The sequence below is a fragment of the Narcine bancroftii genome, chromosome 3 (genome assembly GCF_036971445.1).
Source record: "Narcine bancroftii isolate sNarBan1 chromosome 3, sNarBan1.hap1, whole genome shotgun sequence".
NCBI classification, from domain to species: domain Eukaryota; kingdom Metazoa; phylum Chordata; class Chondrichthyes; order Torpediniformes; family Narcinidae; genus Narcine; species Narcine bancroftii.
Window position 1 is genome coordinate 306,334,284 of NC_091471.1, and position 15,557 is coordinate 306,349,840.

Sequence of the window (15,557 nt, forward strand, 5' to 3'; positions counted from 1 at the left end):
AGTGGAATATATTTCGAACCAGTATTAGACGTATTAGGTACTGTTTTCTGGAAGCTGTACTGCCGTAGTGACAGGTAGATAGGCTGCATTTTTAAGTGGAAATATTAATCCATATTGGCACAAAAATTTACTCAACTATTCTGACTAATCCCCATACCCCAGCCCCTCACTTCCATTCTTCCACAAGACAGAAGCCTGCATTACATTTACATACTACTCTCTGCTACTAACACCAGCTGGATATTTTATTACGTTTAATTAAGTCTGGAGCCTGTACAAAAAAAAAATCTCTAGCTCTGCCTAAGCTCATTTTACAAATTTCCTTCTCACTTACAGAGCCTCCCTCTGTCTCCCTTCCAGATTGTGCAAAAGTCTTCCAGAATCACACAAAAATTTCCTGAAGTGTATTAAGAACAATCTGAGGGTTAAATTCATCTGACACCATATGAGAGATCTGACCAATGTGCTATGTAGGGATTTGATGCATGTGAATACAGTCAGAACATTCGAGGTGTATCCCAGCACACTGTGGATCACATCAGGCAAGGTTATGCCTGTGTTGATGAGTTATGTAATGAACCCAAATTGATCTCCAAAGGTTTGGTAGTGCCTTTGCAGTAATAATCTTTCCCTTGCCCACCACTGGCCATTGGGGTGGGAGTGGGGCACCTGCTGCTGTGGATGTTTGCAAGTGAAGCCAATGACCAGGTCAAATTGAAGTCTGGGTTGAGACTTCCTCTGTACTCAGTCTGGCTGCCCTGAGATTAGTCATTAAAGTAGATTAATCACACCCTTCAGTCTACAGTTCCATGCTGATATTTTTGCCCATCTACATTAATCCCATTTGCCAACCTGCTCGGGGGATCAGGTTGGTCCGAATTTTCTGGATTCTCAGGCAGCACTTTTAAAATTCAAATGTAAGGATAATAAATGGGTAAATCTAGATAGTTTAACAAAACACTCTTTCATATAAAATACAAAATACAAAAAAAACATTGCAACTTCGGACCAGATGGTCAACTCCTGCTCTTATTTCTTCTGCTCAAGCCTCCTACATCTATCACTCCTACTCAAAGTGACCCCCTTAACTCCCTCATCCCTGCAGTGAACTGAGATTCGCTGGTGGTGTGTTGTACTGATGGCTGGTTCCGCCCCCATCTACCCATATATAACCCTGGTTTCCCACCTAAACCCTGAGCCCTTCTGAAGACCACTGTAAGACCCTTCCCTCAGTTGTAAGCTAATAAAAGCGTATGTTCTCCTTCCAGTCATGAGAGCTTTTATTCGCACTACAATCCCGCTGAACAATTTGCTGCAGCTTTTTTCAGAGGGCGCAGGCTCTGTTTGATGTTAGGGAAAGGAATCCCAACCATTTTTTTTACCCAAAATGGACTTTATTCACAATAAATTTTTTACAAATATTAAAACCCATCCATGTCTCTGTGCACCCTTAGTGTTATGTCCATATATTCTCTTCACTGTACAAGCTTTTATTTTTTCCATACATGCATTCAATTATGTTTCAAAATACAGATGAATTAATGTATATATTATAAAATACATGATGACAATACCCTAACACCCCCTTTCCCCACCCCCTACAGTCCCAAGAAAAGATAAAAGAAAAAAAGCAAAAGTAGAATTAAATATTAAGATAGAAAAAAAGAGAGAAGAGAAAGAATGAGAATGGACTGCTAAAGATTCATATCTATTTCATCGTTGATGGAGTTCCATGTAGGTCTTAAAAGCTAAGAAGAACATTTAGAAATTTTTAAAAATTAAAGTTTAATCCTATTTTTCGTAGATGCGGGCGCCATTGTTCATTTTTACCCTGCTCCTTCAGCTTCATGTTCTGTCTGATGTTCATTCTCATCCTGAAAACTTGCAGCTGTCCCTCTCTCCATTTGCACTGTGGCACCTTGTCGTTACTCCCACTCTGTTGTTTTCCCTCAGTCTCAGCCCCTCAGTGCCCGGTGTCAAAGGATTCTAGACTGTGGTCCCACCCCACACCTTACCTGATCTCACAGAAACATACAGCATGAAAAAAGACCTTTGAGACTGACCAACAAGCACCCAATCACATTAACCTCATTTCATTTTTCCCACCCTCCCACTAACTACCCGGCCCCAGATTCTACCCCTCATTGACACACACGGGGAAATTTGTAGCGGCAGATTAACCTAATGAGCGATCCAGTGCCGAGGAGTTTCTTTCAATCATTCATGGTCTTCCTTGAGGGTTTCATGGACTTTCCCGTCCCCACCTATCAGATCTTTGCCTCCTCTTTATGAAATGTATGAGGCCTGTCCTATCACAAAGGGTTTGCAAAGCTAGCACTGCCCCATCCCCCATCCACATGCTTTAAAACTCCCATTTAGCTACTGCTCAGGCAATTTGCACACAGCAAATTAAAATGAGAAGTGATTTTATTTGATTTTATTGATATTGGTTGATGGATAAACTTGACCTGGTTGTGGATATAATTCCCACATGATCTTCCACATACAAATCAAGGCAGATGGATGATGTTGCTTTGGGTTTCTTCTTTGTGAAGGCAGGAAGGGAAATTACACTCATGGTATGAAGCTTCTTGTTCACTGTGCTGAATCCAGCCTTTCTCTCAGACCTTTCTCTCAGCTCCTGCTCCCAATGTCTCCCAGACCCTGCTCCTGCTCCCAGTGTCCCTTAGACACTGCTTCTGCTCTCATTGTCTCCAACACCCTGCTCCTGCTCCCAGTGTCTCCCAGACATTGCTCCTGCTCCCAATGTCCACCAGACCCTGCTCCTAGTGATTCCCAGACCCTGCTCCTTCAGCTTCATGTTCTTTTCTGATGTTCATTCTCATCCTGACACCTTGGAGCTTCCCCTCTCTCTTGTTCCCTCAGTCTGAGTGTCTCCCTCTCCTTTTCTCCCTCAGGTGGTACCACGGTGCCATCAGCCGGGCAGACGCAGAGAACCTGCTGATGCGGTGTAAGGAGTGCAGTTACTTGGTGCGGAACAGTGAGACAAGCCGGAATGACTACTCCCTGTCACTAAGGTGAGCCCTAAACTCCTGTCTGTTAGGCGAGGAGCTTTACTAATGACAATTTACATTTGATTTTCTCCATGGGGAAGATATCAGACTCAAAGATGAGAGATTTCCCTCTGCCTCCTCCTTCTCCCACTTTGTTGATACCCTCCTTTGCCCATCTCCAAATCCCTTCCCTTTTCTGTCTCCCACATGGTTTCTCCCTGCTTTCTTCTCACCTTTTATCCCCTTCTCACCCTTCATTCCCGGCCCCTCCAATTAGGTCTCCCTTTTACCCATTTCCTTCGTTCTGCCCAAATCAATTTGCCTTCTCCCTCCCCTGTTCTTTTGGCCATTTTTTTTCTCTTTCTTTGGCTGCCCTTTTCCCTTTCCTCCCTCTTCCCTTACTTTCCTTTGAGCTCCATTTCCCACCTCACCTCCAGTCCCTCTCAGTTCTTATGATTGTGATGTACAATATTTCTTTGGTACGACCACAATGATAGAAACGTTTGGCATCAATTAAGGGTTAAGTGATTATGTTATTGTACCAACAATACTGTTTATATTCTCAATCCTCAAATTCCCAGACAAGGAATTTAACTTCATTGAATTAAATAAATCTGGGATGATGAGATAGTATCAGTCATAGTGGTTTTAAGGTCAGGGATGCAAACCTAGTTCCCTCGCTAATGTGGTCTAGACGTGACTCGGAGCCACAGGGATATGGTTGCCTCTAGCAAGCCACCCAGTCCAAGCGTAATTAGACATCAGCAAAATTGCTGGGCACTCCAATTACATCCAGATCCCTCAAATGAATAAAAGTGTTCAGCGTAAAGTGAGATGTAACTCTGATACTGCATGATGGTAGCAGATAAAGTCATAGTTACAGGACTTCAGAAGGAAATCAGAACCCAAACCAGTCGTCTCTTTGAGAGGTCAATAGTGGAGAGGGTCAACAACTTCAAATTCCTGGCCCTCAACATCTCTGAGGATCTGTCCTGGATCCTTCATGTTGATGCAATCACAAAGAAGGCCCGCCAGTGGCTATACTTTGTGAGGAGATTGAGGAGGTTCTGAAGGTCACCAACTTCTACAGGTTTACCGTGGAGAGCATTCTGGCTGGTTGCATCACTGTCCGGTACGAAGGTGCCAACACTCAGGAGAAGAAAAAAACTCCAGAGGGTTGTTAATTCGGCCTGTGACATCACAGGCTCCAGTCCTCACTCCATCAAGGACATCTACAGGAGGCAGTGTCTTAAGAAATCAGCCTCCATCCTCAAGGACCCCCACCACCTTAGTCACGCCCTCTTCATACTGCTTCCATCGGGAAAAAAGGTACAGGAGCTTGAAGATGAGCACTCAGCAACACAAGGACAGTTTCTTCCCCTCTGCCATCAGATTCCTGAATGATCAATGAACTACGGACACGACCTCACTTTGTCTTTTTATTTTTCTTGCACTTTTTAAAAATATTTTGAAATGTAGTGTCTAAAAATGTTGCACTGTAAATGATGGTGCAAAACAATGAATTTCGTGACATGTTCATGACAATAAATTCTGATTCTGATTCAGAGTCAGACAGCATGGAAACAGGCCTTTGGCCTAACTTTCCCACTCCGATCAAATTGTTCTACCCACATTAGCCACACCGACCTGTGTTTGAGCCATATCCCTCCAAACCCATCCTATCCACGTCCAATTTGTTTCTTCAACATTGCAATAGTACCTGCTTCGTCCGGCAGCCCATTTCATACACCTAACACCCTCTATGTAAAAAACATTACACTTCAGGCTCCTGCTAAATCTCCCCCACCCCCCCCCAACCCACCTTAAAACTATGTCCTCTGTTCCCAATTCCCCTCAGTCGGTCTGACCAGGACGTTACAGTAGCACAAAATGCCAGCCGCGTTTACTGGCACCGTTCCAAGAGAAGGCAAAGTTTCTATAATGGATTCCCTGGATGACGCCGACACTTTCTTTTATGTTTCCGCATCACTTGTTGTAAACCTGTCATCTCCCCAATGAGCTCAGCCTGATATTCTGCCATACATGACAGGCCTTCTTTGAACCGTGAGAAGCCCTGCCATCCCTGTTGCTGTGGCAACTGTTAACAAAACGAATGCCCTTTCTGACATGTAATGCATGTTATCATCTGATAAGGAGATCAACCGCGGTTGCTCATAGCTGCAGTGTAATCAGTATGTCTCCATTCCATTGAAATGGGTCATTGGCAAAATTAAGAGAAACCTTTTAGATAGCGAATAAGGATAAAATAACAATCTGCCAAGAGTAACCCTGGATATGAGTCAGTGGATTAAATTAGGATCCCGTGGCTGGAAATTGGACCCATTTACGTTTTTTTCAATGCGTGATATTTAGAGAAAGAGTTACAGGTACTCCACAGTAACAGGCCATTCCGGCCCATGAGCCCATGATGCCCAAATATACCAAGTAACCTACCAACCCCAGTATGTTTATGAGTGATGGAAGAAAACCGGAACTCCCAGAGGAAACTACATTGGCGTACGAGGACATGCAAACTCTTTACAGACAGCGCCGGATGCGAACCTGGTGCTGTAATAGCAGTCCTGTTTTGCATATTAGATTGCACTAGTAATTATTTCCATTATGATTTAAGAAATTGGCTCAGCACACTTCACCTTCGGACCTATGAAGTTTGCCTGGCACAAGACTTGTGTCTGAAGTTATCTGGTCTGCAGCGACCAGAAAATTGGGGTTAAAAGTGCAATCTACAACCTATGCTTCTCACTCATGTTAAAACAAGGAGCTAATCTTGCAGTAAATTGAGAAAGGAACATTAGTTAAAAGGTTTATTGATGTTTTCCCCACAACTTGTGCCTGATTTGTTTTCTCTGAGCTCCGCTTTTGCCCACAAGTTCACTGCCAGAGATCACCGATTGTCTGCGCTAAGCACTTCACTGTAAGGTGCCGCAGTCACTGGCACCTCGATAAGCCCAGACCTTGCAGCCGCCTGGGATAGCAACAGCATTAAGGTCTATTGGACCATTCCATGGCTAGAGATGCCTGGACACAATGAACACATGTTCCTTCATCAATCATGCCCTAACCCCACCACCACCCCACCTTCCATATTCCCTTATCTCAATGGCGGTTTGTACAGTCTGTCACAGTGACCATTTATTAACATCTAAATCACTTCTCACTGGTCAATGAGCCAACAATACAACAGCTGTGAGCACAGCAGGTCGCCTCAATTGAAAGATGCTGGGTAAAGATTGGGGCATGATTCAGAAAAAAACCCACTCTAATGACACTGAAATCCGCTTACAGCAGCTTTTTTTGTGGGGCAGCTGGTTGTGTCCTGGCACTGTCTGCAACTTCCCTTTCACAAACCAAAAAAAGTTGCCCAAATTTACTGAAATCCATTGCACGCAGGAACCTCTGCCTGCCTCTTCATAAACTTGCCAACCTTTACTTGCTGCAGCACCTCAACGCAGGTTTGTTTTGGCTTGATGGTTATTTTTATATAATTTTAGTAAGATCATAATTCAGTCATTTAATTCAATAATTTGAAGTGTCAGCCAGAGAAAGTGATGTGTGGATGCCAAAGTGAAGCAAGGTTGAGGCTGGTTGTCAAGCAGCACTGAATTTGAAATTCCAAGCAGCCTGCACTGGAAACTTTGGGTGAAGTGATTCCAAGGAGTTTATGTTGTGTTTCAAAGCAACAGCGGTGTTGCAAAAAGTTCCAACGACCAGGATAGCTATGACCATCGGTGCATACCACTGATCTGTTTCATTCAGGAAGAATGAGCTCCACTTTACTTCCGAGCTCAGCACAAGCTAAGCTGAGAGATTTATGTTTCACTCTGAACTACAAGGGGTGTACAGTGCCAGTAGAAAGAGGACTCTCTGTCATTGTGACAGGGAGAAAACTATCGATCTCTTTAACCGGCGAGTTTTGCAGCAGAAGACTATTGAGGGAGTATCAATTTGGGCAGCTCCATTCGCCAACAGAACATTTCTGCAAAATTGTGTGTTCGCTGATGAACTTGACACATGCTTGCCTCTGCTACCAGAAATGGGAGCGTTTACCACGGAAGGAAGTTGATTGATGTCCTTAAAAATTGCTCCCCCCCCTGCCCCCCGCACCTAAATGCTTCAGCCAAACCGTGGGTAAGGCATTTCAGATATGAGACCAGAGTGAGGTGATCTGGCCACTTGCTGCCTAGGTTATCGTCACTAACAGGAGCCTTTCTGGAGTATAGTTGGATCAGCTTCTCCACAGTCGAAGAGAACCCAACTGACTTTGGTAGCTACACAGCCCAGATCTATGATGGATCCTGACTGATTGCAGGAAGGGGAGCTCTCTCTTCACCTTTTCATCGAGCAGTCTCCCAGCATCTTAAGTGCATCTGATCAGAATGAGATGATGTGGTATTATGGATAGTAGAGGTGAGTAGTGCTGTGATGTAATATTTAATGGATGTGTAGGTGGAGCTTTGCTATGTATCTAACCCTTATAGTACCTTCAGGAGACAAAATTTTCCATCCTTACACGATGTTGAGTACTTGAGACTCTGGACATCTGAAGTGGTTAACACTTAAAAATGCCCCTTTTTAAATGGTCTAGCAATGTCCTCAGTCCAAGGAAGGGGTATTAAATCCTGGCCTTGTCATGGATACCCAATTCCTAAAATGTGCATAAAACAATTTGACCAGGGTCACAATGGTGTAGAAACCCACAACAAACTTCATAAGGATTGGCAGCTGATCTTAAAAAAGACATAAAATGTATCCAGTCGAACAAGAAAGTCTGCAGAGACTGTGATTGTAGTTTAATGTACAAAAGTGCTGGAGAAACCAGTAGATAAAGCAAGGTTCTTTGTGGCAAAGATACAAAACCAATGGTTTAGACTGAAGCACTTGGCATGACCGAAACATGTATCTTTGCCATTTGTGTGATCTGCAACGTTTCTCCAGCACTTTTGTAAAATCTAGTTTTTTTTTTCAGTTTGTCTTTATGGAGTTTATCACCTTATTGTGAAAGTATTTCTTCTTTCTTTGGCTTGGCTTCGTGGATGAAGATTTATGGAGGGGTAATGTCCACGTCAGCTGCAGGCTCGTTTATGGCTGACAAGTCCGATGCGGGACAGGCAGACACGGTTGCAGCGGTTGCAAGGGAAAATTGGTTGGTTGGGGTTGGGTGTTGGGTTTTTCCTCCTTTGTCTTTTGACAGTGGGGTGGGCTCTGCGGTCTTCTTCAAAGGAGGTTGCTGCCTGCCGAACTGTGAGGCGCCAAGATGCACGGTTTGAGGCGATATCAGCCCACTGGCGGTGGTCAATGTGGCAGGCACCAAGAGCTTTCCTTAGGCAGTCCTTGTACCTCTTCTTTGGTGCACCTCTATCTCGGTGGCCAGTGGAGAGCTCGCCATATAACACGATCTTGGGAAGGCGACGGTCCTCCATTCTGGAGATGTGACCTACCCAGCGCAGTTGGATCTTCAGCAGCGTGGATTCGATGCTGTCGGCCTCTGCCATCTCGAGTACTTCGATGTTGGAGATGAAGTCGCTCCAATGAATGTTGAGGATGGAGCAGAGACAACGCTGGTGGAAGTGTTCTAGGAGCTGTAGGTGATGCCGGTAAAGGATCCATGATTCGGAGTCGAACAGGAGTGTGGGTATGACAACGGCTCTGTATACGCTAATCTTTGTGAGGTTTTTCAGTTGGTTGTTTTTCCAGACTCTTTTGTGTAGTCTTCCAAAGGCGCTATTTGCCTTGGCGAGTCTGTTGTCAAAACGGTCAACCAGTTTACCTATCTCGGCTGCACCATTTCATCAGATGCAAGGATCGACAACGAGATAGACAACAGACTCGCCAAGGCAAATAGCGCCTTTGGAAGACTACACAAAAGAGTCTGGAAAAACAACCAATTGAAAAACCTCACAAAGATTAGCGTATACAGAGCCATTGAAAGTATTTAAGTAGTTAAAAATTTACATTTTTGGATGCCTGATATTTTAGGATATTTTCTTGCAACACCAGTACTCAGCCGCGATGTAAACCATTTCAAAGAATGGTCCACAAATGGGGCATTATTCTAGTTTCCCAAGGAGAGCTTCAGTTAGCTGATAGCATAGTCTGATCCAGAAACTGGAAACACTTAGGTGAGGCTGCATCTGTGCAGGGAGGAAGGGATGGTTACTGTTTCAGGTTGATGATATTCTGTCAGAAATAGGAAATGTGAAAGGTGAACCTCTTTATAATAACGAACACATTCAGGCAAATGTGTCACAGGCACAGTTAAAAAAAATAGATGGAAGATCAAAAAAGATCAAATGTCAGCAAATTGAAATGGAAAAGCTTGTGCCGATAACCAGTTTGGTTGTGCACATATATAAAGTGGTAAAGAATGTTATACACTGCCGCAGAAATACAATTCAATTTGAATTTCATAAGCAAGATTGAAAGTGCTTGTCACATTTATGGTGTGTTTAGCTTTTCTAACCATGGATGAAATTTTAAATATCTACCCATCCAAATATTTTCACATCCTACTTTTGTACAGAATAATATATTTGATATACCTTAGTTTCTATCATGCCATTAAAAAAGCATTCACCTCATGTGTTTGTACTGTTGCCGAGAAATAGTTTGGATTGGCTTGTTTCAAATTTCTTTGGGTAAATCCATCAAACTGGGATATCTAACATTAATACTAGCTAAATGCCATAGATTTCTAGGTTTATAGAGTTCACTTTAGTCAGCCTCTGGTCACGTCCAGCACATGGAAACCCTCCAATGTTCTATGTTCCGACTGAGAGAGATTTAGTAACTACGAAGGACTATTCCTTCTACGTATAACCCGAGGTCAAGTTTTCAAATAATTCTGCAAATGTGGCACTGGACTGTCAAGTTTCTGAAGTGGACTTGAGCAGTAAATCTGTTCATTGCATTGGGATTGCCAATACCAACAAAGTGTGATGGGCGGATGGGGGTGGGGGGAGGAGTGAGTGGGTAGGGCGGGGGCGTGAGTGCATTTGATCTATCAGAGCACTTTGGCATGCAGTCTCTTCTGAGATTGTGGACCACTCACAGAAAAGGCTGCTGCAGGGAAATGGATCAGAGGTCAATGCACAGGACCATAAGAGTGGCCTCCTCTACTCTGGAGAGACTGGACGCAGACTTTGAGATAATTTCATTGAGCACCTTTGCCCTCTCTCTCCTTCTCTTCTGCAACAGCAGGGACCACCCAGTAGCCAACCATTTCAATTCCGCACCCCTTTCCCACACTGCCACACTGCCAAATGCACTGCCAAATCAAAGCCATCACAAATTGGAGCAACACCACCATATATTCTATCTGGGCACTCTCCAAGCAGATGGCATAAACGTCGACTTCTTCATTTTGAATGAGGACCCTCCCTTGTCTCTCTTGCTTTCTCCCTATCCCTCTGTCTCCTTTTCTCCAACTTCCCACCCCCTTCCCTCTCTATTCAAGGAACTATTCCCCTCCCCCACCCCTTCCCCCACCATTTTAATCAGCCGCCTGCATGCATTTTGCTCACACCTTGATGAAGGAATCAGACCCAAAACGCTAGTTCCATATCTTTGCAATAAAGAATGCTGGGTGGACCTACTGAGTTTCTTGCAAACCTTTGTGCATGAAATTACAATCAGAATTCCCCAGGTTTGGAAAACTGATGCTATTGTCAATCAATTGGCATGAAGATTATAAGAAACCGTTGAGCTTTTCGGGTCCAATTTCCAAGGAAACTGGTGGTACAGTATCTGTCCCTTTACCAAAAATTTCTGCAGATCCCAGAAATAAAAATAGAGGAGACAGAAATAAAAGGTCAAGTACCATCCACCCAAAAGTGCAATGTTGGGAAAATCGCTTTAAAAATGAACATAATTACAGGTACATGATCCTTTATCCGGACATCTAAAATCCGGAAAGCTCCAAAATCCAGCAAGTGGGGAGAGAGACGGCAGCACGAGTCGGGCGGCTGTGGGACCAGCGGTTGGGGGAGGCGGCCGAGGGTCTGGCAGCGCGAGTCGGGCGGCCGAGCGTCCGGCAGTTGGGGGAGATGGCCAGGCAACTGGAAGGGGTTGGGGTGGATACGGCAGCACAATTCGGGGTGGGCTTTCTGAAATCTGGTAAAATCCAAAATTCAGTTCACGCTATCCCCCAAGGGTTCCGGATAAAGGATTGTGGACCTGTACTGCCCTTGTGGTCACACTGGGCTCCTTTTTAGACTGCAAGTACCTGAATGCAACAGTCCCAGGGGTTGGACGTGGAGTAGAGTGAATGACTGACAACAAATTTTTCCAGTAGGATTTACACAGTAGACTTCCTCCAAAAAATTGTAGGGGTCCCGCAGGATAAATCTCGGTGCAGGAATTGACTCAAAATTCCTGCAAATTCCTTTTTAGGCTCTCTGTGTGGTGGCAAAAACCCTTGATTGTGCCGTTACATGCCTGCAGTCTAAAAACCCCTAATGTCAAAGTACTTCAGATCTTCTGCAAGAGTCACGAAATATTTAAAAAGACTAGTAATATTAGAATTGAATTAAATTAAAATTGAATATGTATCAAATAAAATTTGTTCAAATTGCTTTGGCAATAGGTAGAAAATGTATTGCTATAACTTGGAAGTCAAATACTGATTTGGGGATGGAGAGTTGGCATGCAGAAATTCAGAGTTGGATTCCATTTGAGAAAATTACTTAGAATTTAACAGATAAATATCATACATTTTGTGAAATATGGAGCCCATAGTTACAAAGAGTTGGTATTAACATTTAAATGAATCTTGAACATACCCTTTCTCTTATAAGTCTGTATAAATATTTATGTGATTAAAAATATCAGAAGTGAAGTTCTCCTGCTGTGATTGTCTTGTCCCTCTTTTTTAACTTTTTCTTTTTTTTTAGTTTGTAAGGGGTTGGGGGAGGGGTGGGGGATTTATAGGAGGTTTTGCTTTCTTTTGTATTTCTTTACTCTCTTTTTTTCTTTTTCATAAAATACATGTATTTGGATTAATTTTGATGTATTGTGATATATTTCCTAAGTGGTTTTATATTAAATAAAGTATATACAAAAAAAACAGTAAAATTCTGGGTCAGAAGTGTCATGTGAAAGGTAGCAGTATCAGGGCTTCCCCACGGCTGAATGAAATTGCTCATTGTCACTTGCTCTGAGATACAGTGAAAAGCTTTGTTTTTGCATGCTATCCAGGCAAGTCAAACCTCTATCTAGCATAGCAGATAGTGCAAGAATAAAGCAAAAAATGCAGGGTATAGTGTGGCATAAGATAAAAGTGCAGGATATATTGTTAAGGAAAAGGGTTAATCAGTTTAAGGCTTCATCTTATATTAATGGAAAGTCCATTCAAATAACTGATAACAGAAGAAAAAAAAAGCTGTCTTTGAATTTGGAGGTGCATGATTTCAAACTTTTGCCTGAGTAACGGGGAGATGAGAGTATGATCAAGGGTAGGACATGTCCTTTTATATGACACCGGCTTTCCCAAGGCAGCGAGAGGTAAAGATAGAGATGATGGACAGGAGGTTATTTTGTGTGAGCTGTATTCATAATTGATGAAAAGTGGCAGCACTGCCGCTGGGCCAGGGTGGGGAGCAGAGACACAGCGCTGCTCCCAAGGGTTCAACCACCGCCAGACCTAATGCTGATGGCTGCCTGCAGGCTGTTAAATGAGCCAATGGTGTGTTATTCTAAGATCGGTGGGGGTCTGTCCCCAAGATGGTGTCACCTGTGCCGGCAGTGGCCACCAGGTGTTGAACCCCTTAAATTCAAGATTCAAGATTCTTTTATTGTCATGTAATTGTACAAAATATGTTAATATTACACTAAATTATTTTCTTGCTTTAGGGCAGACAAAGAGTTGCTATGAATATTGCCCAGTGCCCCTTACAGTACAAGAAAAAAAGACCCTTTTATAGTGAAAATTAGCGATCTGTAAAGACAGGATTCTTCTGCCTTAAAGACACTCCACTTGCCCGCATAAAAGGTGAATTGGCTCCAGGTTCCCAAGGGCGTTAGTGTCAGAGGTGGAGCTGCTGAAAGCGGCTCCAAACAGGAAGGGAAGATGATTGACATCGCGCTGAAAGCCCCGTTGCCCCGCTCCATTGCCACGGAGCGGCCGATGGAGCTGTCAGACTGCACTCACTCACTCCACGACACTCCTCACGCCGCCCGCTCCCTCATGCTGTCCCACTCCTGATGGAGCTGACCGGCAGCTGCGGGGCTGCTAGGGGTGAGATTGGGCAAGAGGGAGGGGTGGGGAGGGAGGGGAATGGAGAAGGAAGGGAGCGGGGTGACGGAGCCGTCAGGCATAGGGTGGCGGGGCTGTCAGGCAGTGGGGCAGCGGAGCTGTCAGACTGCGGGGCAACGAGGCTGTCAGGATGGAGCAGGTCAGTGGGATTGGTGTGGGGCAAGATGAAGGGGGAATGGAAGAGAGAGGGAGAGGATTGGCGAGGGAGGGGAATGGAGGAAGAAGGGAGCAGGGTAGCAGTAATGTGAGGTAGCAGAACAGGAGAGATATCAGGCAGCAGGGTGGTTGGGCTGTCACAGAGCAGCTGCAGCTGTGCTACACATCCCGTCCTCTTTTGCACTGGGAAGCCACCACACTGTTCTGGGCTACATAAAAGGACTGCTCAATTCATATTTTCAGTCCTCAGCATAAACGGTAAATACACCTTTTATTTAAACATGAGCAGGTGATAATGCGGCTTTTGTGCATAAAAACCCCTAAAGAGAAGCAAAAGAGAGTTCCTTCGGAGACACTATTTCACACTGCCAGTTGAACGTGGGTTGAACCTGGTAATTTTACTGAAAGTTAATGCTTCACCTACCAATGTGAACGCTCTGAACCTGGGAAAGGGGAGGGGTGTACAAATCAACCCAGAACTGATACAACCCAGGAGATTATAACAGAGGCTCCAATGTGAATGGGCCAACATCACTCGGGACAGCACCACTGGTGGTTACCCCCCCCCCCCCCTATATCCGTGATAGCTGGTATTTAATGCATGGACCCGGGATTTCATGGTACAGTGTGAACAGCCCACTTGGTATTTCAACACGGATCGTTCATATGCCTATTTAGCAGAATGGCAGTGTGAAAGGGGCTAGAGTATCCATGGATTCGCCTCCAGCACTCCCACAGCCTCTGCAGCCATACACACTCCCATTCAATTCATCGGCAGTTCGAGCTCCAGATCCAAAACTCCGACACAATCAGGAAGCCCTTCAGCACCCAAGACCCTTCGGAAGCCCTTCCTGCCCTCAGCACCCTCTCAAATCCCGCTCCCAAATTTACCACATCATGTTTCTATTCAAAAGTAAAATAGTGGTGCAGAAATGCCAGGAACTCAGACACAAACTCATTACATCCCAAAGCTCTAATCTTATCCATCTTCCTGACAATATCTCAGCGCACCACGGCAGTTTGTACTCATTTGTGAATGAAGCTCCTAATCCTGACTAATTAGGGTAAATGAATCAAGAGCCAGACTGCAGCAGGCTTCCATGAACAATAGAGTATCATCTCTATGCCGCATGAATTAAACACCCTAACTGCACAATTGACAATATTATCGACCCTTAAACACGAAGCCCCTACTAAAGTAAGTGGATTTATGTGTGGCGGGGCTGTCATTTGAGGCTTTAAATGGGTGGCCCTGTCCTTCTGCTCTTGGCTATTTGTTCTGTAGCCTCTCCAGAGAATGGGAAACTTGTTTCCACATACAGCCACTAACACAGGAGCTCTGATTTCAGTAAAGGAGGGATTTTAAATTATTCAGGTTTCACGTAGTTAACGTCACTGGGCTCATTGCTTTCAATATAGCCAAACCTCTCCTATGGTCCAATTTTGAAAGGCTTTTTATAGGTCACAAAGGACAACAATTTAAATCTTTGCCCTGTTCTATCTGTCAAGTCTGCTTCAGTAATTAACCTTTCCAAGGTGTCATTCTAACCTTATTAAGGCTTCATCGTATGTTCATTTCACTATGCCTGATGCAAGGCAGTTCAGGGCTTGATTCCCATTCTTTGCCTGTTAATTGATCTATACACTGCAATTGGTTTGAGTATCCTTGACTTAGGGTTACAACAGATTTCACATTTATTTTCAGAGTACATACATGACATCACATATAACCCTGAGATTCTTTTTCCTGCAGGCAAGGCAGAATTTCCACTGATAGTGCAAAAAAAATTGTACTTAACGTACACGTGTAAACAAATAAAGAAATGTATAAAAACAACTATGTAATGCAGAGAGAAAAAAATCAATAAAGTACAAGAGTCCTTGAATGAGTCCCTGATTGAGTTTGTTGTTGAGGAGTCTGATGGTGGAGGGGGAGCAGCTGTTCCTGAACCTGGTGGGATGAGTCTTGTGGGACCTGTACCTCTTTCCTGATGACAACAGTGAGAACAGAGCGTGTGCTGGATGGTGTGGATCCTTGATGATTGCTGCCGCTCTCCGATGGCAGCGTTCCCTGGAGATGTTCTCGATGGTGGGAAAGGTTTTGCCTGTGATGTCCT

The 15,557-nt window shown here is 44.1% G+C and overlaps 1 protein-coding gene across 1 annotated transcript in view; it reads left to right on the forward strand.

Moving 5' to 3' along the window:
* The window catches only part of LOC138756855 (SH2 domain-containing adapter protein F-like), a 268,488-nt gene that overhangs the window by 207,661 nt on the left and 45,270 nt on the right, over nucleotides 1-15,557 (forward strand). Inside the window, exon 11 of the mRNA XM_069923247.1 lies at nucleotides 2,919-3,038. Within this exon, the coding sequence (XP_069779348.1) occupies nucleotides 2,919-3,038 (120 nt within the window). The remainder of the gene's footprint in view (nucleotides 1-2,918; nucleotides 3,039-15,557) is intronic.